At 42.4% G+C, this 23,381-nt stretch overlaps 1 protein-coding gene across 1 annotated transcript in view; it reads right to left on the bottom strand.

Moving 5' to 3' along the window:
• Positions 1-23,381, bottom strand: part of GGT7 (gamma-glutamyltransferase 7) — a 319,943-nt gene that overhangs the window by 24,826 nt on the left and 271,736 nt on the right. Inside the window, exon 14 of the mRNA XM_078652164.1 lies at positions 11,539-11,638. Within this exon, the coding sequence (XP_078508290.1) occupies positions 11,539-11,638 (100 nt within the window). The remainder of the gene's footprint in view (positions 1-11,538; positions 11,639-23,381) is intronic.

The following is a 23,381-nucleotide window of genomic DNA, read 5'->3' as shown; positions in this document are numbered from 1 at the left end:
GCTTGCTATACTTTTTTTCAGGCCAAACAGGCACGTATACCAAAACAAGACCTACAACAAATTCAGACAACTTGTGATAGATTCATATGGCAGAAAGGCAAACCGAGGATGGCCAAAAATGTTTCGCAGAGTTAACGGGAGAGTGGAGGTCTTGGTCTACCAGACTTAGAGGCCGATTATGATGGCGGACGGACCTGACCACCATAGAGGAGGAGGGACCGTCCGCAGGGGCAGTGGCGGTCCTTTCGTGCTAATTAGGATGTGACCGCCACCCTGGCGGTCACATCCTGTATCTTTATCATTGCGGCGGGTGCTGCTTGAAGCAGCACCCGCCGCAATGATAAAAATGTATGTTGTGCATTTGCATGCACAAAGCGGCAGGCACCTCGCGGTGCCTGCCGCTTTGTGCAGGCAAATGCAGGGGGGTACCATAGGTACCCCCCATGTGCACCCCCCACCCCCCCTTCACCCCTGGGGGCCCACAACAGGCCCCCAAACACAAATCCGTATGCCTTTACACGGCGGAAATGCCGCCGTGTAAAGGCATCTTTCTGCAGGAATCCTAATATGGCTGGCGGTGTCTGATAGACACCGCCAGCCATGTTGAAGCTTTTCCGCCGCGGACGGAAGGCGTCCGCAGCGGAAAAGCTGCGGACTGAAAAACGATCCCCCAGCCATCCTAATCTGGCGGGGGTCTTTTTCAGTCCGCAGCGGTTTTCCCGCATCCTCCGGGCCGGCGGTGGCTTCCGCCGGCCCGGAGGATGCGGGAAAACCGCAATCGTAATCAGGCCCATACTGTGGCAGTGACTCACACACAAAATACTTACTATGGAGCCACAAACATGCTTGTTGCATGTCCCGAGGAATTACTTTCAGATCAAATTTGAAGTCATCAGAGGTTATCAGTTGACCAATATACTATAGAGTAAACTGACCAACTGTGAATTGTATTTACCCACTCAAGTACTTACCCTTTTACCAACTGTGAATCTGATCTACCCTCTCACTATGCCGAAGCCCACCTTCACATAGAGTTTGCCTGGTCTCTCAGGGAGACGAAGAAACACTAAGCCATCATTAAAATACATTTGCTGGGGAAGTCCCTGTGGGGTGTGCTGTGGTTACCTAAAAACGTAGGACTGAAAGTAATGTATGTTTAAGATGTTACGAAAACCTCTGATGGTGATGTGTATGGACTGGCTAATCACACTTCCATAACGACATACCGCTTCCCCTTTACACACTTTTGCATAACCCAGACTTCGCGACCATCACGAATGCGACCAAGTTTGAGACATGGCGTAAAGGTGACCTTGCCACGCTCATAGACCCATTCCAGGGCCAGGAGTTCAAATCATTCACAAAATGGACGTCAAAATCCTAGAGAACAACAGGCTTATTTATTGGCAGGCACGCCACTAGCATTTACACCCATTGAACAGACAGGAGGGGACAAGGGAATTGATACGTTTTAAAACATTGCTACCTGTTGTAATGAAAGATGTCACATAGCCAAGTCATGTAGATTATAAGATGTAGATATACTGTAGGAGAATCACTTAAGTTACAAGTTAAGTCTAAATAGTCCCACCAGGAGCAGCATCCTTGCTGCTAAGCCCACTCTCTCCAACATTCCTACCAACCAGGCGCTCATCAACATTCCATTACATCACACTTGCTGAGCATGAGGGAACTGGGGACCATGGAGAAAATGCATAGCAACAACCACAGGTTACAACACATCTCCTCCCTGTTATGTATTAATCCACAAGAATTATTATATTTAAATTGAGTTTATTCGTAAATGAAGAAGCACTCTTCGCATACATCCGGAGGCTCCAGTCGTTGACAGTAACTGAACCCCGGTGACAGTTTATACATCCAATATATTCAATACAAACAGTAATCAGTAGCGAGACATACTTATTTAATTCATAACATATCACGTGAATAATTCAAAGGGAAATACATACACGCGCGGGTCGCGCACAGTGAACAGGCAATAGAATGGTGTAATGTGTGCGCGACACTGGAATGTAGGCACGAGTGTGAGCGCGTGTATGGTTGTATACATAACACACCTTCCTCCCTTATAAAATAATGAAAGAAAAGAAAGAAAGAAAAAAAAATTACAAATTTTTTTTTTTTTTTTTTTTTTTAACTCCTGCCAGATATGTAAGCAACAAAATCTGACAACCATTTGGGTTTTTTAGTTGTTCTTTTGGATATAGATACATCATTTTGGATATCAACTTTTTGATTGTTGATGTCATTGTTTTGACAATAAGTTTCTGTGGTTGTATTTTGTTCAGTGTAATTACTATTTGAACAATAAGGTGTGTTAGTTGTATTATCACCTGTGTTATCTTCATTTAATTCTCCATCTAAAAATGACATATCAGTATGTTCAGGATTTGGTTCTTTATGATAAATATCCTTATCAGCTTTGAGAATGGCAATTCTACTGAGATTCCAAACTTTATTGTCTGATAATCTCACTGAATTCTTTAGTACTTCTATTACCTCAAAAGGACCCATGAATGAACTCTCTCCTTTTTTGACCTTCCATGGTTTTTTTACTTTTACCAACATACCGATTTCTACTGTAGGGTCTATCTTTGAACCAAATTTTCCATCAAAGTATTTCTTATTTGTACAATGAGTGCGAATAAGATTTTCTTTAACTACACTCAGATCAACTTTTGAAGATGTAGAACTAATCAACCATGATGGATTCACAATAGTTATAGGAATCCTTCCTCTCATAATTTCAAAAGGAGAATACCCAGTCATGGTATTTACATTTGTTCTGTACATCCATACTTTTTTAAATATTTCAATTTCCCATCTTTTCTCATCACCATTGGTAAATTGTATGGCACTCTTGAGGACTCTATTGAATCTCTCTATTATACCATTTCCACTGGGATTATATAAGGAAGTGGTGGAATGAGTAATCCCAAGTCTGGCAAAATAATCATTGGCTTTCTTAGAACAAAATTGTACACCATTATCAGAAATAATTCTAATTGGTAATCCTTCTTCAATAAAAACTCTATCTAGGAAACTTAACACAGAGTCAGTGTCTATTTTCTGAACAATCTTGATAATGGGCCATTTTGAGAAAATGTCAATTGCTGCAATGACGTATTTGGATTCATGACCAATGGGACCCATGATATCTATAGCAATAGTTTCCCATGGATTGTCTGGAATGTTGTGTGTACTCATATTTGGTTTAAGAGTCACTAATGATTTATCAGAATTTGCGCATACAACACAATTTCTGATCAATCGTTCGACGAACATGTCCATACCTGGCCACCAAAATAAATTTTTAACTTGTTGTTTGGTTCTGACCATACCACTATGACCTTCATGGCTTTGTAAAACTACATCTTTTCTTATACCCGTGGGTGGGACAATGCGTTCCCCTCTTTTAATGATGTCTTTACAACATGAAAGTTCTGTTCTTACTTCCCAGAAGCTTTTTAAATCTGAATCTAAACACTTCTTATCAGGCCAATCAGTGTTGATGTAAGTAGCTACATCTCTCAAAACTCTATCGTCTTCAAATTTCTTTTTCCACAGAGTTTGATCAATTGAAATGGGACCTTCATCATGAATTAAAGCAATTTGGAAATCATCCCATTCATTATGTAAATCTTCTTGTATGGGTAGTGGCATTCTAGACAAAAAATCTGCAGAAACATTTTCTTTACCAGGTACATATTGTATATTATAAATGAAGTCTTGTAAACGCATGGACATGCGTGCAATGCGAGCTGAGGCTCTCAACATACCTTCTGTAGTGAGAAGTCTTACCAAAGGTTTGTGATCACTCCTTAGAATACATTCTTTACCCCAAACAAAAACTCTGAAATGCTCCAAAGCCCAGATACATGCTAATGTTTCTCTTTCTATTGTGGAATATTTTTCCTCAGCCGGTGTAAGTGCTCTGGAAGCATGTGCAATGACAACCTCTTTTCCTTTATCTGTTTTTTGAGTAAACACAGCACCTAAACCCTTCGAGCTGGCATCAGTAGTAATGATATTTTGTAGAGAAGGATCAAAACAGGAAAGTGCATTCGCGGAACAAATAGCATTTTTCACATCACAAAACTCTTTTTCACATTCATTTGTCCAGTCAAAAGTAACTCTGTTTTTGATTAACTGTCTAATATTATACGTTCTACATGAGAATTCAGGCACATATCTGGCGTAGAATTCAACTAAGCCTAAAAAGGATCTTACATCATCCTTTGACTGAGGGTGAGGAGCGGATTCAATAGCTTCTAGAAGTGAAGATTTTGGTTTGATACCATCTTCACATAGTTCATGGCCCAAGTAATTTACAGAATGAACGCCAAATTTACATTCCTCATGCTTGATGGTAAGACCATGCGTATTGAGTGCACTTAAGACTTCTTCTAAAGTAGCAATGTGTTTATCTTTGTCATCATTGAACACCAAAATGTCATCTTGAAAACAGATGGTATTCTTGCAATCCTTCAAAATGTCTTGCATAACTCTCTGAAATATTGCTGCTGCAGATGCTAAACCAAATGGCATTCTGTTGAATCTGAAGCATCCAAAAGGTGTAATAAATGCAGTCAGGTCTTTACTTTTGTCATTTAACTCAATCTGATGATACGCTGCTGATAAATCAATTGTTGAAAAAAACTTTGATCCTCCCACAACAGACAGCATTTCTGAAATACGGGGAAGTGGAAATTGATCAATAATAATATTATTGTTGAGGTGGCGAAGGTCAATGCAAAGTCTTACCTTGCCATTGGTTCGTCTGGCAACAACTATGGGCGAAACCCATTCAGATGATTCTATCTTCTCTATTATGCCTGCTTTGACTAGAATGTCCAATTCACTTTTAACTTCATTCCTAACGGCAAAAGGAATATTCCTGGCCTTGTGTATTTTTGGACAAGCATTTCCTTTTAAACGGATTTCATGTTTAAAGTTAGTTAATTTTCCAATGTCTTTTGAAAAAACTTTTGGAAACTTATTCAACATCAAGGAAGATATTCCATTCTGTTCATCAATCAACATGACAGGGTTGGAGCTATTAGGATCAAGTACAATGTCAAGTTTACCACAGTCAAACCAGCTAAGTACTGAAGGACCCTTTTTTGAAACATATAACTTTGCAATACATTTCCTATTCTTAAATCTGAATACCAAGGTTCTGAAACCTAAGATGTCTATTCTTCCTCCAGAATATCCTTCAGGATTGATGTCACTTTTCTCTAAGTGATTACTTAATCTCGGTACAAATAGTTTTTTCCAAACAGATTCACATACTATAGAATAGGGTGAACCAGAATCGGCATACATGTTGATTTTTACCCCTCCAATAATCATATCACATAACGTTTTTTTCTTAATAGTTGTGTCACTTACATTCAATATTGTGGACTCCTTTATGTTTAGTACATAAGAACAGTTGTTGGAATCATTTGTAAAATTTTCATCATCACTATTGTCACTCAATTCAATACATTTTACTTTTTGGTTGGCTTTGTTCCTTCTGCATGCAGAGGTAAAGTGCCCCATTAAACCACAGTTTGTACATTTTTGTTTTAAGCCTGGACAATTTTTGCTATTAGCTAAATGTGATTTGCTGTTGCATCTAAAACATTTTAAGTTATTTTTAAAATCTTCAGAATTTCCTTTGGAGGGAAATGTTTGTTTCTTTTTAGAGAAATCCTTATTTTTATTATCATATTTATGATTGATCTTGGAAACAATTTCTCTACTAATGGAAACATCTTTATGTTTAACCTGTTGTGCACTCCTACAAGAAAGTTCAGCTTTCCTAACAATGGATATTATAAAATCTAAATTTTCATCACCGTTTATCCACAGTCTTTCTTGTATTGTGTCATTACTGGAATGCATAACAACTTGATCTCTGATGAGATCTTCTTGTAAGTTACCAAATTTGCAATCTAATGCTAATGTTTTAAGAGAGGAAACAAAATTATCCACAGATTCTTCTTTTAACTGTTTTCTCTGAAAGAATTTATACCTCGAAATTCCTATGCATACTTTAGGGGAGCAGTATTTATCAAAGTCATATATAGCTTTATCAAAAACATTCATATCATCACTTGCTTGTGAGGTAGGTAATTGATTGAAGGCTTTTAATCCTTCTGGTCCCAAGCAGTGTAAGAAAATGCCTTTCTTTTCTGGAGCTTTCATTTTTCCATTGGTATCTAATGTCTCAATATAATTTAAAAAATAAGCTTTCCATTCGATCCAGGGCATACAAGGAGAGCTACCAGCTGTCCAATAACTTTGTGGTGGTGAAAGGGTGTAACCCTGAGCACACATAATGGTGGAAGATAAATTCAAGTTATGTAAAGTATTTATAAAATATCTTTTTTGTAATTAAATGAATTAATATTTGTTTTTAATAAAAACAAAATTAAATAATAAGAGTTACTTGTTAGTAGAGGAGTCAGTCCAACGATCTTAGAAAGAAGCGAGCGTTTTCCTGTTTCAGTTGATGTAGTTTTTCATTCGTGTCATGTTTAAACTGGATTTCAGCCTCTTTGTCTGTAACTGGGGAATCACCGTTGAAACGGGTGCCGATGGTGAAAATGAAGTCACCTCTTTAGTTTTCGTTAATTAGTAGAGGAGTAGCGTCCCAACAGGAAGTGTAGTTTTCGCTTCCGCCTGAGTTTATTCAGACGTAGGGCGGATGAAGACTTTCATCGGTGCAAGGGGAAAGCCGTTACACAGACGCTCTGCTACGCGTGAGAGGAAACGAAAAGGTATTCCAGATCTGGGGTTGAATGTAGTTGCTTCCGTTGCAGATATCAGGAATCGTTTCCGTTGTTATCAAGGAGGTGTTCCAACGATCATGTAAAGTGGAAGTAATTATAAAATCCAAATTCGATCGTAAACTGCTCAGAAATGCTTCTTCTTAAGGGTTTAAAATGCTCCGTCCATCGTCGCCAAATTGTTATGTATTAATCCACAAGAATTATTATATTTAAATTGAGTTTATTCGTAAATGAAGAAGCACTCTTCGCATACATCCGGAGGCTCCAGTCGTTGACAGTAACTGAACCCCGGTGACAGTTTATACATCCAATATATTCAATACAAACAGTAATCAGTAGCGAGACATACTTATTTAATTCATAACATATCACGTGAATAATTCAAAGGGAAATACATACACGCGCGGGTCGCGCACAGTGAACAGGCATTAGAATGGTGTAATGTGTGCGCGACACTGGAATGTAGGCACAAGTGTGAGCGCGTGTATGGTTGTATACATAACACTCCCCTTAGAGAACAAATTGAAAATACCAACAGAAGAATATTGGAAATAAACAATTAACCAGTCTCCTAATTATTCAACCTAATAAATCATCAATTACAAAAGGACAAAAAATGGAAGTAAATGATCAATCAGTCCTATAAACATTTGACTAATAAATAATCTAAAGAGGTAATCCTTAACCCCCTAGGAAGGACACTCGTAGAATCACTATCAACACACACTCACCCTCTACTGCCCCTACTACACACAGTTAATCCTAAACCCCATAGGAAGGACACTCGCATCGTCACAAGGGTGTAACACATACCCTCACCCTATACTGCAACACATGCCCCCCTAAACTTCTCTTTAATCCCTTAGGAATGACACTTCGCAACACTAGGGTGCAACATACACACTCATTCGATACTGCAACCCACAATCTTCACACCTAACCACTTAAAATGTATAGGTTGCCTCATACCTTTTGAAAAAACTCTGACCTTAGTTTTGGCTGATTTTTGGTCTACTCCATTGTTAAGGTCGTTCTGAATAGCAATTAGTGTTGATTCAGCTCCTCTTCCAGGGCAGAAATAGTTTGTTTTAAAGTCAGAGAGAAAGGAGCTATCATCAATAAATGTTGAAACCTAGGTGAAAAGTGCTCTTTCTATACATTTGCCACGGAATAGCTAATTTGCTATTAGTATGCAATTGCTGGGCTCTTGGGGGTCCAAGTTGTTTTTCTTTAGTAGTGGGCATATATATACTGTTTTTTAAGTCTTCTGGGAAAGCTGTTGCTAATGATTTGCTGATCAGTTTTCTAACAGATACAAGGATGTTCTTGAAGAATTGTGGGGAGAAAGAGTTGTTAGGGCAGCCGACTGGTTTTCTAGCTTTCACAAGATCTTGATATTCAGCCATTGACAGTACGTGGAAAAATAGCACAGGTGGTATTACCCTTACACTGGAGCTGTTTATTGCAAGTAGGTTGGGGCATTATTTATAAGTTATTTTCTTGTGTGTTAAAAAGGTTTGGTAGCAGTTTTGACACTCACTAAGACAAACCACAAGAATATTTAAGGAAATGGCTTATTTTATTAATTAAAGTCTTTAAGGAATGGTAGTTCAATGCAAGATGAGAAATTAACAATTGTATTATTTTACTGCTCAAATGAAAATGTCTGCAGAACACATTACTTACATTTAATAACACTTTGTGGTAGAGACTCTATATAACTGCAATTTCCTCACCTAAGAATATTCCTGAGACTTCAGAATGGATTTATAAATTCTGGACCTTCGCGCGCCGATAGGTGGTGTTGATCGGGTCCTCTTTGGAAGGAATTTAACGGTGCACATATAAGCGTCACCCTGGTGCGTTGACATGTGACCATTTACATGTCAAAAATGCAGAGCCATGTAAAAACCAATGTTTTGACCAGTGTGCAGCATCTAATGGGATCTTTACGCTGAAAACTAGTTTGCATAGTGGGGACGAGGGTCGGGTCGGTGAGGAACCTGTGGTTACATACAGTCTCTACCAGAAAAGGCATTATCAAATGTATGTAACTTGTTCTTTTGATAGAGACCTGTGGATTCCTCACCTTAGAATAGATACCCAAGCAGCACCTCCCCAGAGGAGGGTCTGTGAATTGGCTCAAACCCAAAGGTCCTGGAGGACCAAGTGGCCAAAATGCTCATCTCAACGGACCTGACTGTCCAAGCAGTAGTGCTTCGTAAATGTGTGGAATGATTACCAAGGAGCAGCTTGGCAGATGTCCAGGACAGGTACGCCACGTGCTGACAATGTAGTAGGTGCCTAGGCCGCAAGTCTTCAAGAGGCTGCTTCTTAGCTAATGCATAAGACACACAATTGATGGACGGAATGCAGAACAAATCAAAACATTCACCCCCAGTTAAGAGATCTGGGTTAAATCCATCATTCTTTTGCTCACCATGCCACCCCAGTTTAGACCTGGCCATATGCAAATCAGTCTTGACCCGGTGCCTCATAGGAGCAGTCCAGCCGGAACTACCAAGTCACGTCCTCCCTGGACCGGAAACAAGCATCAAGCTATCCTGGCTGAAGTGGGGTGAAACCCCTAAACCAGTCCTAGGATGCTTGTTTCCACTTCAGGGAGGACCTGGCTTGGCAGTTTGGGCTGGACTGTTCCCATGAGGCACAGGGTCAAGCCGGATTTGCATATGGCTGGGTTCAAACTTGAATGGCATGGTGAGCAAAAAAATGATGGATTTCGGCCCAGATCTCTGTACTGGGGTGAATGTACGACATTGTTCTGCGTTCTGTCCATCAACTGTTGTTTTTGCATTTGTTACGCCGAGTGGGACGGGTATGCCCAGACGTGGGTCACGTCCTCCCCATGCCACTGGAATCAAGCTATTCTGGCTGAAGAGGGGTGAAACCCCGAAAACGGTCCTAGGATGCATGTTTCCACTCCAGGGAGGACCTGGCTTGGCAGTTCGGGCTGGACTGTTCCCATGAGGCACAGGGTCAAGACTGATTTTCCTATGGCTGGGTTCAAACAGGAATGGCATGGTGAGCAAAAAAATGATGGAAATAGGTCCCGATCTCTGTACTGGGGTGAATGTATGACATTCTTCTGCATTCTGTCCATCAATTGTTGTTTTTCCTCTTAGCTAATGCATAGCAGATTTTAATGCAGAGTACAATCTATCAAGAGATTGTCCACTGCTGCACAGCCTTGCACTTTTTTAGCTCCAGTGAACCCGATGAAGAGGTGATCGTTGACCTCATAGGCTTTGGGGTGATCAAGGTAGAACAATAGGGCCCTCTTCGGGTCTAAACAACTGAGTGTCTCTTCTTCTTTGGAAGGATGAGGTGGAGAGTATAACATAGGCACAGTGATACTCATGCCGACATGAAACTGCTTGACAACCTTTGGTAGAAAGGAGGTCTGCTTCCGAAGGACCAGTTTGTCATGGATAAAGCTGGTGTACAAAGGGTGAACTGACAGACCATCCTGGCTGATGTAATGGCCACTAGAAACACAGAGGCAAGAGCTGCAGAGAACAGCTGTGTAGGGGCTCAAAAGGAGAACACATGCGAAACAGGAGGACCAGATTGAGGCCCCACTAGTGGCTTTAACAGAGAGGGTTGATGCAGTAACTGCAAGAAAGCTGAAATAGCTGGCAGGCAACCCGAAACAGTGCCCAGGGTAAAGCCTTGCCAGGCTTGTGTGGGTGGGCCTAGGGCCTGCGACAGGGGAGGTCCAAAAACGTGTAGATACGGAGGGGGTTTCACAGAGTACTCATAAGCACAATTTTTAAAATACGATTTTAGGCTGACTCTGCTTTGGGCACCCACACAAGTAAGGCATCATTTTTATCGGGGGGGCTTGAGGTGAACACTAGGTGGTAGGAAATTTGTGCCGGTGCGGTGATGCCAGACAGAAATGTGAGGATAATGTGCTTTTTTTAGACTCCCCCAGGTTTTCAGAAATGTCTAGGTTTGGAAGGTTTCCCTAGATGGTTTCCGAGCCCTGGACCAACGACGCAGGAGACTCACTTGCAAAACCAGGTCGTCTTGTGCTAGATACTTTTGATGTCTCCATAATAAGTTCTGGGACGTTTCCGTTCGCAGGCACACAAGTGAGGTTCCATTTTTATCAAGAGACTTGGGGGAATGGGGGGTGGACGTACATTTGTGGCTCCATGCAGATTGCAGAACTTTCCATCACTGAAATGTGAGGAAAATGTTTTTTTTAGACAAATCTGGAGGTTTGCAAAGGATTATGGGTTACACAACCTGGTGAGAGCCGCACAAGTCAGCACACCCTGGATTCCGCAGGGTGTACAATTAAAAAAAATTACAGGTTTGCTAGGTTTCCCTAGATGATGGGTGAGCTAGGGCCCAAAATCCTGAGCTAGGCACATTCCAAAAAAAGGTTCAGTTTTCAGTGTTAAAATGTGATGTGTCCATAAAGTGTTCTAAAATGAAGAACACTGTGCAGCGAGTGCTGTGGATCCCCTACTGGAACACAGAGGCTAAATTAGATAATACTAATGCTCATTTTGTGGTAGTCTGGGTGAGACATGCTGACAGATTACTTCCGTTGTAGTAAATTGACATGATCACGGCTGTTTAGCATGCAAAAATTAACAAACAAACCTGCACCCGTTTTTTACAGTTTCAGCCCATTTCAGAAGTTTTGCATTAACACTATAAAAGAAAGTTCAAATGATCATGGACACATATGTATACTCACTGTCAACTTGTAAGATGTTGGACTGAAGTTGAGGGTGAAGACGACCCACGGATAGGCTGTCACTAAGATTCTTATTGAACGCTAAAACATTCATTAGAACCTAAAAAAGAAAAAGAAATTAAATGCCTTATAATGAATCACTACTAAAAGGTGAAGTGCACAGTGGTATAGATGGAAAGGAGCTGGAACTTTGACATGATACAAGGAGGCCAAAGGCGAGAGGCAAACGTTCCTATACAACACACTCTTTCAGTAGGGCGGGCAAGGCATCCAATGGACCATTTACTCCACCAGAGTTTCAACAAATGAGTGATGAAGAAGGGTGTCTACTCTGTGTCAGAAACAGTTTAATCATCAGAGTTAACCCTCCCTGTGGCTATCTGTAACTTCCCCATCTACAACTTCAAGCCCAAATCCATTTAACAAGCTTTCACTTTTGGTCAAAGTAGATTTGGTGATAGTGCACTAGCCATTTGCTCGATGTAACCAGTCTCTATGTAAATTCACTTCCGTAGGTCACTGTCTCCTCAGTGTTACTAATATCCATTACACTAAAACATGAAACTAATGTCCTACACATGGATTTCTGTCACCTTCATCATCTGTAGATTCTTGCCTAAAAGAGTGATATATCTTCGCATGTCGCATTTGCTTATCTGGCTGCTTTAGAGTTTGCCAGAGCATGGGAACCTTTATTCAACATAGTTAATTTTTGCCACATATCAATTCCCTGTCACTCCTATCTTTAGAACCGTCCTAAAAATCCCTATATCAGTTTGCAGACTTTTAAAATGATCTCAGTCGAGGATAGTTAGGGGTTTTAGTAATCACTCAAAATCTATCATCTAAGTCACATTGTTAACAATATTTTGATCTTCATTTGTATAACCAACTCCTTAATATTCCAAATTTAGTTGAAAAACAAAGGAAATCATAGTAACATTAAACTGTATCAACCACGTCCACAAATTGCCTATTTTTTCCATTAGCAAACAGAAAATACAGATTACATGATTAGATGTTAATTTTGTTCAACGGCTGGTTGCTTTGCAGATGCTGATAATTGGGGGCACTAGAGAGATGACACACAAGGCGGTCGCACTCCTGTGGGGCTCTGGCAGTCAGAGGCTGCAATCCAATTGACCCCCGGCTTAGAGACTGCGGGTGCATCGCTATTGTTAGGGGCAGAAACCGAGTAAGTATAGACTACATTGGTGCTTCAGGGGGTGATGTAGGCAGCTACAGTGTAAGATCCTGACTACTGCTTGGGATGGCACTGCTGTCATGGTGGCGATGAGGGTCTGTGGACTGGGTCACACCACTTGCAGATGACAAGATCAGAGCCGGCTGGATCAGACTTCTGCCTGAAGCATGCGCTGCCCATTCTACATGGAGAGCAGGGAAGAGCCTCTGTGCTTGAGGCACCCTGGGCAACTTGCAGATGGAGATTGGAAGGCCCATGGAAAATACACTGGAGTAGCCCACCTGAGGTCCAGCGAGAGGGTGGATGACACGGCGCCTGCGGGGCGCAGCCACTCAAGGAAAATGGCAGAATCCTGTTGAGGTAGGTCATGGCCTTCATATGAGGCCTTTATTTAGCTGGAAGCCAGATGCCCTATACTCTTCGTTAAGTAGGGGACCCCACCAAAAGCAGAAGCGCCTTCAGATCAGAGTAACACTGGCTTGCTGAGTGAGCTGTGGAGACCCGCTACTGGGGTGAGAGTGTAGGAGATGAGTCTTCTGCTGCTCCCCCGGGACTACTCCACACTGCATGAACTGCACAGTGGATGAGGCAGGACATGGAAGGATTGTACACCACCCTGGTGTCTTCCTGCTGAGTCCACCCATCCTTTGTAGGAACTGCTGCTGCCAAACTGTTGCCAATACTTTTTGGAGGGTCAGAAGTGGGGGAGACTTATATTGTGAGGGCCACACACACTCTCTAACCTGCGCATCTTGGGAGACTGGAACTAGACGCAAAGGAGTGCTGGGGTAGTCCTCGTCGACCTTACTAACGGTGTACGAATGAGATGGGGAAATCAGATAACAAACAGACCAAACTGCACTTTGAGGCTCGCTCTATGACACCTAGACCGTCCACACCTACGGAAAAGGAAGCCTAGAACCACAGAGCAGAGTGCAGGAGGGGCACCTCAAGTTTCCACCTGTGAAGCAAAAGTTGCAGAACACTAATATTCTGTATGTCATGTTATACCCTGCCAGGCTGAGGATTATATTCTAAGGGAAAAAGCGCATCTTCCAAACACTGCAACAGGCCACTGAAAACCAGAGGAAGCACCCTGGGATATGCCTAGGGGAAAGAGCGACTGCAGGATGACTCAGAACCTTCTCTCCACTGCCTGTTCCAGACTAGTGCATGAAGAATACGGCGGCCCAGGTATGGTGGGAATACAAGGCTGCGCCATTGTCGAACTGTGCAACTACAAGGTGCCCCGCCCATCGCCCCATGGGTAGGCGATAGCAACCTTTCTTGCATGAATGATTCCAATCTTTATCATAATTCTTTATTCGATTTAAATGAAACCGTAAAAGACGATAAAAATACAGTATCATTGGTAAACATATTAAAACATTATAGATAAATCACATATATACCATAGTAAAGGAGATATCCTGGGCAGCAAACACCACATAATGGATCAAAAGAAAATACAATAATTCATAAAATCAATCTATAATCATAGTATTCCTCATTTTGACATCTGTAAATGTAATAAAGTGGGCCCGCTTTGACTAAAATTCTAACAAGAATAGGCTTTAAAAACCTTTTGCGCACACTAGAGTAAAAAGGCATACGATCACATAGACAAGGAATACCATCTGCATCACTGGCCCAAGCTTAGGAACTCGTAACAGATGGTGTATTAAATTGAACCTAAAACGGGGCAATAAAAAATAATGAGCACTGGCATCCCATATCTTAAATAAGATTCTAAAGAAAGTGTAGTTTTCACTACGAAATAGGAGCTTACAGAAGACATAGGCAGGGCACTGCATTCCCTTTCCTCCATTTTTAATAGCAAAAAAAGATTTTTAGGGCCCAGACTACGTCCCCCTTAACAATAGCTCCAGGCTTATGAAATAGATCAGGTCGGTCTAATAAATAGAAACAATCCTTGACTTATTTGAACCACGGAATTTTAAGGGTGTGATCCAGATTTATCTTTAATAATTGATCTGTTCAGAGAGAGCTCAATCTTGCCATACAGATAACCACAAAATGAAGGGTCAGAGTTGAATCAGAGATGTAACCAGTTGCTAACTCTTTGTGAACATTATAAGTAGACACTATGGGCAAAAAAAGCAGTCGCTTAAGAAAGCTGTTCTCAACTGCTTGGAAAAGAGTTACATTTGTGTACCCCAAACCGCGCTGCCATAAGAGGCAAAGACGAGGCACGTGGCCTAATAGAGTTTAAGCAACAGGTCAACACATCTGTGCCCTAACCTTGAGCCAAATTAAAAATCTGAGGCAATACTTCTGGCAAAGGCATGACTTCTAGCATTAACCAAAGGAGACCAGTTGACCAAGGAGTCAAAGAGAATCCCAAGATATGGAAATGTTGTCGCCTTCCTCAGCTTATTGCCCTGGATACGATGGGATCTGCTCTTGGTATTTTTAGAGCCGATTACCATGTTAGTTTTGGTAAAATTGGTGTTAAGGTTGAGGCTGTCCATGAAATTCTCAAAACTGTCCAAGAGTCGTCGTAGGCTCAAGGCAGTACCGGAGATCAGCACAGCATGGTTGGCAAACAGCAAAACGGGCACTGCCCAGCTTAGCGAAAATCTCGCCCTGTCGTGGACAGGTCACTGTCCAAATGATTAAAACAAGGTGAATAAGAAGGCAGCTAATATGCAACCCGTCTGACCACCCTTTTTAGGCGAACTCCGAAGCACTCTCCCTTGGATCCATAGCAGACAGACGCTGTCAGGTGCATGTGTAGATAACACAAGACGGTGTCAACAGACTATTCCCATGCCCAACATAATGTTCAAGTGCTTGTCCCAATTTACCATGTCAAAAGCAGCCCTCAAATACATGATCCCCTGGTGACAAGAGCCCGCCTTAGCCTTAGTATGTATTTTTATAAGATGATAAAGGTTAAGCATTCCCAGATTGGAAGCTATATTGGACATCTGTCAAAACTTGATGATTGTGAACCCAGATCATCAGCCTTTTAATGTGGAAATAGCAGAAATTGCCATTAGCATAAGCTGAAGCCATTTTAGATGTCGCATCCATTTTGTTAAGTCATGTGATTCTGCCGCCTTCACTGTTGCCTGCCTTTCTATTCTGCTTGAGTCATCAGCTTTAGTTTACTCCTTCTACTCTAAGCCAGAGCAATGTATGAGCTCAGAAAGGCCTGTAGCTGCTAGAATGCACCTGTTTTAGAATGTAACTGTCAGGGTATTCCAACTGATGTAAGCAGTTCTGTCTCCCCTCCCACTTTGCTGACCAAGTGAGATCTGTCTGCCCATGTTAGTCGATAGCTATTCCTGTGTATGCCTGTACCTTCTATTTTGAGTCTCCATGCTTACTCAGCAACAAGCTAGGTATAAAAGACCCTTGGTTTCTGTATTCCTTGTACTACCTCCTACAGTGCCCGAGGGTGTTTTATTGATGTAGTCCCACTCATGAGTGATTAATAAACTTGTTATTTGATATTCCAGCTTCAGTGCCAATCTCTATTTTATTGGTTTGAGGACCAGTGGACAGATAAGGGTGAACCCCTGCACCGGTGGGCCCCTAAAAAGGCTAATTTCCACATTAAAACCATTCTCCCCACAGTGGAATCAATTAGAGAGATAGCGAGATAGCAACATGGGTCACCTTTATGACCCTTTTTGAAAACAGGCACAATGATGGAAGTAGACAAGGAAGATGGAAGTTGATGTCCAATGACTGTATTAATATATAGTGTAAGCAACGATGCCCACAAATCGATATTGGATTCAAACAAGTCAAGCGGTACAGCATTAGGTCCAGGGGCTTTGTTCTTTGGCAGCTCTAGAATGGCATCCCTGACCTCCTCCCAACTAAAGGTAAGTGATGGAGCCAAGCAAGAAGAGGATGAGTTAACCAACTAGGTGCTTAAAGAAGAAACAGAGTCAGGGGCATCATAAATAATTAAGTATATTGCACAAGAAACGGGATTAATATGTTGTGAGAGTAAATTACCAGCTGAAAGTGCACAAATGGAACAATTAATGATTTCCAAAATGTTGGAACTAACCCTGGTAGAGAAAGATGGTATCAGATTTTCCAAGGCCTTTTGCTGTTTCACAGATTTTCTTTTCTTGATCGCTAAATTATATTTGCTACAGCAAGAGAGAACTTTAACCCTGCTCCTAGGCTTTTCTTTTAAAGCTTCCAGATGTTCTTTGTCAGTAGTGGAACAGGAATGGTCAAACCATCTACATACAACTGGCGCACTGGAGCTGGTGGTAGTTAAAAAAAGTCTACCCTTATTACAGATGGTCAAAACAAAATCAAGATTTGTTCACCCAGAGGTCCATCTTCTTGGCAGGAATGCCATAGGGCACTCTCTGACCAGTTTGTTATAACATTTCTTAGGGATAACCTTATCCCAGCGAACTCCTCAAACTGATCTTTAATACTTTCCTGCCCGCACAAAGCAGGATTGCCCGCCCAAGAAAAAGTAGCACACAAGGGATTGTGATCACTTCTAGAGTCCCAGGAAAACACATAATTCAAAAGGAGGAAGCTAAGCTAGAGGAAACAAAAATGAAATCAGCTGTAGAACAACAGCCTTGCCCAGTAAATTTGAGCATAGATTGAGAACAGCTTACATCAGCACTATTTGGCTCAATAAGAACCAAATTATAATTACTGAATGTGGAATTTAACACCTCTCCCAAGGCAGAGTGTCTAAAGTGTGGGGCAGCAGGAGGTAAGGGCAACCAATTATCAACTTTCTGCACAATAGAAGTACTACATAGATATGTACTGAAATCTCCAAATAGCACCATTGAAACACTACCCTTTACGAGCTTGGCATATCTATCTAGCAGACCTCTTCGATAGTAAACATTAGTGCCCTGAGAATGACTAGGGTTAGCATTATAAAAATTAATTTGCAGAATACTGTAAAAATTCTGAAAGAAAAGAAAAACTGGCAATAGTTAGGGAGAATCCTGTTTCCTTTTGTTTAAGATTACGATGGATTAAAACTTAAATAAATTAACACCAGTAGGCCCACCGTGGCGCTACCCAAGCTGGAAACTATCGCTGGCACAGAAACCAGCTTGTAGCCCTCCAGTAAAAGCCTGTCGGACATTTCCCATGTTTCTTGTAGAAAAATCATAGTATAGTTTGTCTTTCAGAAACAAAAGCCACCCAGCATCATCTTTGTTTCCCACTATGCCCACTGCATTCCAGCACAAGATAGTCAGAATGTCCTAATTACACAGTGCCCTGCTATTAACTATTAACAACACTTCCAGGGCTATGGTGTTCTCAGTAACCCTGGGCGGTGAACTCCCCTCCGCTCGCGTAGTTTGCTGAGTTTTTTTACTCTGCATTACGCAGAGCTCGCGGAGTTCCGAAATACTCTGCTCCGTGGAGCAGAGCTTTTTTCCTGGCTCGCATCAACATCAAGTTGGCGAGTTCGAGCGAGGAAAATCCACCTCCGGCAAGATTTTTCCTCGCTCGCAATCATTAACGTCAGGAGCGAGCATGGAAAATGAACCTCCTGGCGAGATTTCTCAACGAGGGCAGTCGGATTTCTCACTGCAAGTGCTCGCGTATGCTTGCGACCGCTCGCGTTGAGAAACTGTCTGTTTGCGTTGAGAAAGCTGCCGCTCATGTAAAAAATCTACTCGAGCTGAAGAAAGGAAGCAGCACCCGCTTGCGCTGTGCATGGCACCCGGCACTGAAAATCACCGTAAACAGCATTTATCTAACGCACTCCGCAGCTTGCGGAGCTCCGTGTAGTGTGGCAGAGTTTTTTTTGCACTTCGCGGAGTTCCATATGGCGGAACTCCATCCATGCTTAGTTCAGAGGTCAGTCAATTGTTATCAATTACTGAGCACAACGGACCAAATCTATTGCTGGGGGGAATGTCAGAAATAAGTTCTTCATGGTATGAAGAAAATAACAGTTGAAGAACAGAGGGCTTATAGAAATAACCCAAAGGAAGTTCAAGACATCAGTGAAAGGTGCGTGGGATGTTGACAAGACCAATAACAAACGGCCAGTAGGACATGGATTATTAAAATTTAACAACAACACAATCTCCATCCATGGTTTTAACTGCCTTTCCTATCTAGTTAACACTACACACCATATTGACACAACAATAGAAATTCTAATTGGCACCAAGGCACCTGTCAAGTTAATGTACCAGTCTATTTTTAACTGTGAGTGATGTTCAACCGCTCCGGTTTTTATTGGAGGTGCATTAGCAGAGCTTTTTTCCTGGCTCGCGTCAACATCAAGTTGGCGAGTACGAGCGAGGAAAATCCACCTCCGGCAAGATTTTTCCTTGCTCGCAATCATTAACGTCAGGAGCGAGCATGGAAAATGAACCTCCTGGCGAGATTTCTCAACGCGGGCAGTCGGATTTCTCACTGCAAGTGCTCGCGTATGCTTGCGACCGCTCGCGTTGAGAAACTGTCTGTTTGCGTTGAGAAAGCTGCCGCTCATGTAAAAAATCTACTTGATCAGAAGAAAGGAAGCAGCACCCGCTTGCGCTGTGTATGGCACCCGGCACTGAAAATCACCGTGAACAGCATTTATCTAACGCACTCCGCAGCTTGCGGAGCTCCGTGTAGTGTGGCAGTTTTTTTTGCACTTTGCGGAGTTCCATATAGCGGAACTCCATCCATGCTTAGTTCAGAGGTCAGTCAATTGTTATCAATTACTGAGCACAACGGACCAAATCTATTGCTGGGGGGAATGTCAGAATTAAGTTCTTCATGGTATGAAGATTATAACAGTTGAAGAACAGAGGGCTTATAGAAATAACCCAAAGGAAGTTCAAGACATCAGTGAAAGGTGCGTGGGATGTTGACAAGACCAATAACAAACGGCCAGTAGGACATGGATTATTAAAATTTAACAACAACACAATCTCCATCCATGGTTTTAACTGCCTTTCCTATCTAGTTAACAGGTGGACAATGGGGAGTCAGTGGCACTCATATTACTTGATTTGAGTGCCGCATTTGACACCGTCTCCCACTCCATCTTGTTGTCCACCTTGAAATCTATGGGTGTCGGTGGCTCGGCCCTGGCCTGGATTGCTAATTTTCTCCTTGATCGCACTTTTCAAGTGTTTTCTCCCACTTCTGCTTCATCCATCCTTCCTTCTAAACACGGTGTTCCACAAGGGTCCATTCTCAGTCCCCTTTTTTTTAATTTATACGTGAGACCCCTGGCCTTTTTGGCAGAGCAGGCAGGTCTCACGATTTACTCCTACGCTGATGACACGCAAGTCATCTATTCACTCTCCGCCAACAAAAATTCTTCTTCCTCGTCTCTTCAAAATGGACTCCGACAAATATCTGCATGGATGCATGATCATAAATTAAAATTAAACGGGGACAAGACGGAATTGCTTCTGTTTGGTCAAGATATTTCGTTATGGGGCCCACAGCACTGGCCTCCGGAGATGGGTCCTCTTCCTACTCCAACTACGAATGCTCGTAATCTTGGAGTCCTCCTCGACAACCAACTGTCCTTTAAGCAGCATGTAGTGAAAGTATCCGCCACCTGTACCAACATCATTAGGTGGCTGAGGAAAATTAGGTGGATGCTGCCTGCTGACACCCTGAGGACGGTAGTCCAGGCGCTTGTCATCTCACGCCTGGACTACGGGAACATCTTACTCTTGGGTGCCAGTAAGGAGGTAACTAGGAAATACCAGGTGGTACAAAATATGGCGGTTCGCCTTATTTGTAACCTTCCTGTTAGAACTTCGACCTCGTCTCACATGCGCAACCTGCATTGGCTGCGTATTGAGAACAGGACTAAATTTAAGGCGTTGTGTCTCATGCACAAAATCCTGACTGGAACAGCCCCCAACTATCTATCTGTTTTAGTGCAGCGTTATGTTCCATCTCGCGCACTCAGGTCCTCTACCCAAAATAAAGTGAAAGTACCGCGAATCAGGAGAGCCAAAATGGGTGGTCGGTCTTTTTCTTTGCTAGCCCCCTCTCTTTGGAACTCCTTACCTTTATTTCTTCGATCGGAAAGGTGTTTTCTGACCTTCCATAAGGGTATCAAGACCTGGCTATTTGATATGTAAGCTTCTGCCTTTCTGTCTCCTTACCTTGTGTCTACTTTAGCGCCGGGAAACCTCCGGGTAGCTGCGCGCTTAATCAAGTGTAATTATAAATAAATAAATAAATAACACTACACACCATATTGACACAACAATAGAAATTCTAATTGGCACCAAGGCACCTGTCAAGTTAATGTACCAGTCTATTTTTAACTGTGAGTGATGTTCAACCGCTCCGGTTTTTATTGGAGGTGCATTAGCAGAGCTTTTTTCCTGGCTCGCGTCAACATCAAGTTGGCGAGTACGAGCGAGGAAAATCCACCTCCGGCAAGATTTTTCCTTGCTCGCAATCATTAACGTCAGGAGCGAGCATGGAAAATGAACCTCCTGGCGAGATTTCTCAACGCGGGCAGTCGGATTTCTCACTGCAAGTGCTCGCGTATGCTTGCGACCGCTCGCGTTGAGAAACTGTCTGTTTGCGTTGAGAAAGCTGCCGCTCATGTAAAAAATCTACTTGATCAGAAGAAAGGAAGCAGCACCCGCTTGCGCTGTGTATGGCACCCGGCACTGAAAATCACCGTAAACAGCATTTATCTAACGCACTCCGCAGCTTGCGGAGCTCCGTGTAGTGTGACAGTTTTTTTTGCACTTTGCGGAGTTCCATATAGCGGAACTCCATCCATGCTTAGGTCAGAGGTCAGTCAATTGTTATCAATTACTGAGCACAACGGACCAAATCTATTGCTGGGGGGAATGTCAGAATTAAGTTCTTCATGGTATGAAGATTATAACAGTTGAAGAACAGAGGGCTTATAGAAATAACCCAAAGGAAGTTCAAGACATCAGTGAAAGGTGCGTGGAATGTTGACAAGACCAATAACAAACGGCCAGTAGGACATGGATTATTAGAATTTAACAACAACACAATCTCCATCCATGGTTTTAACTGCCTTTCCTATCTAGTTAACACTACACACCATATTGACACAACAATAGAAATTCTAATTGGCACCAAGGCACCTCTCGAGTTAATGTACCACTCTATTTTTAACTGTGAGTGATGTTCAACCGCTTCAGTTTTTATTGGAGGTGCATTAGCAAGTACAATAATAATAATGTACGGTGTAGCAGACATAGGCAAATCGAGTGTAACATTATTAGTACTAACGACACCGTCACTTTCATAAATATTGGTGGGTTTCCCAATAGCATTACTGCTGTTGAAAGGTAACTGGCGAGTCTGCTGATGATTAGGAGGAACATGCATCTGTCCCTCCAAGTAATCGTGGCCTAGGATTGCAAGAAATGGCGGAATTTGAGCCAGAATTGCTAAGGTTGGGATCAGCTGGTTGAGTAAGATTAGTCCCGAAGTAGAAAGAATAGGTCCCTGAGATGGCAAGGGTCGAATTATGGAGAGCTGCATACCCTCTAGGGAGTACAGATGAACAGGCTGAGACATCAAACTGAGAAGAGCATCGTCTCATTTGTTGAGCCTCTGGCTGCAGGCTGTAAAGCATGAAGTGATTATATTTTGTAATATATTGAAATATTTGGCCAGCAGAGTGTCCCTAAAATCAGATGGCAACGGAATGCGTTTGGAGGTATCTGGGGATACCGCAGCTTTCTTTTTCCGTAAGGGTTTTAAAGAAGCAGCCAGGTGTTCTGCTGGAGGTTGGTGTCTTAAAACTTCCACTGTGGGTGAATTAGCATCCGAAGCTGATGTAAGATCACATTTATTTCTAGGAGCAGCCCCCTCAGATATCGTGCGGTGGGCCAAAATTGCACTGTCCTGCAGCACAGCAGAACAGAGTCCCAGCTCCTCTTCTACCAATATCATTTAATTGGTTATAACCTCAAATAGATTGGTCAGGTATGTTAATATATTAGAGCCACTACACAGGTGTTTTTGAGCACAATGATTCAAGGACTACTTGCTCTTACCCATATCACAATACTAGAAAATGAGGCACAAGCGACCTACTGCAGGTCAAGACTGCAACAAAGAAGAAAACAATGGCAAATTAACAAAAATCCAATAACAATATAGCGACACAAACAGACAGAAAGAGCCTCCAAGCAGCATTGCTGTTTGACAGAAGAAAATGTTCCAAATTACATTACAGGAAGCCTTTTGCAGCAAATGTTGGGGGGTGGCGCAGCCAAGCCTCCTCTGGGCTCAGATGGGCCTGCCCTTGGCCCGGGTGTGTCCCACACTGCGGGACCCCTCAAGCGCTTTAGAGCACATGGAAAGGTGTGTGGTGTGCCTTCTCCAGCCCACTCCACCAAGGGTTTTGGAACTTGCAGTCCCTGCAGAGGTCCAGTTTTTTACCTTACACTCTTTGGACCTTTGATTTGCTGTCCTTGAACAGTATTTAGAGGCGAGCCTACAACGTATAGTGTCACAGGGTGAAACCTGGCAGCCCTGCCCAGTTGGGAGCGGTCTGTGCTCTATTAGCTACACTACTGAGACCTCTCCCACCCTTGTCTGCATGCAAGGATTTTGTCTGGTGCTCTGACACATCCCCAATGGGTCAACCTCAATGAAGACTACCTATGTTGATATAATGTAGGGAAATGTC

This window comes from Lissotriton helveticus, chromosome 7, assembly GCF_964261635.1.
Source record: "Lissotriton helveticus chromosome 7, aLisHel1.1, whole genome shotgun sequence".
Classification (NCBI taxonomy): domain Eukaryota; kingdom Metazoa; phylum Chordata; class Amphibia; order Caudata; family Salamandridae; genus Lissotriton; species Lissotriton helveticus.
Note: the sequence above shows the minus strand (reverse complement) of the source record. Positions and strands in the feature narration are given on the sequence as shown.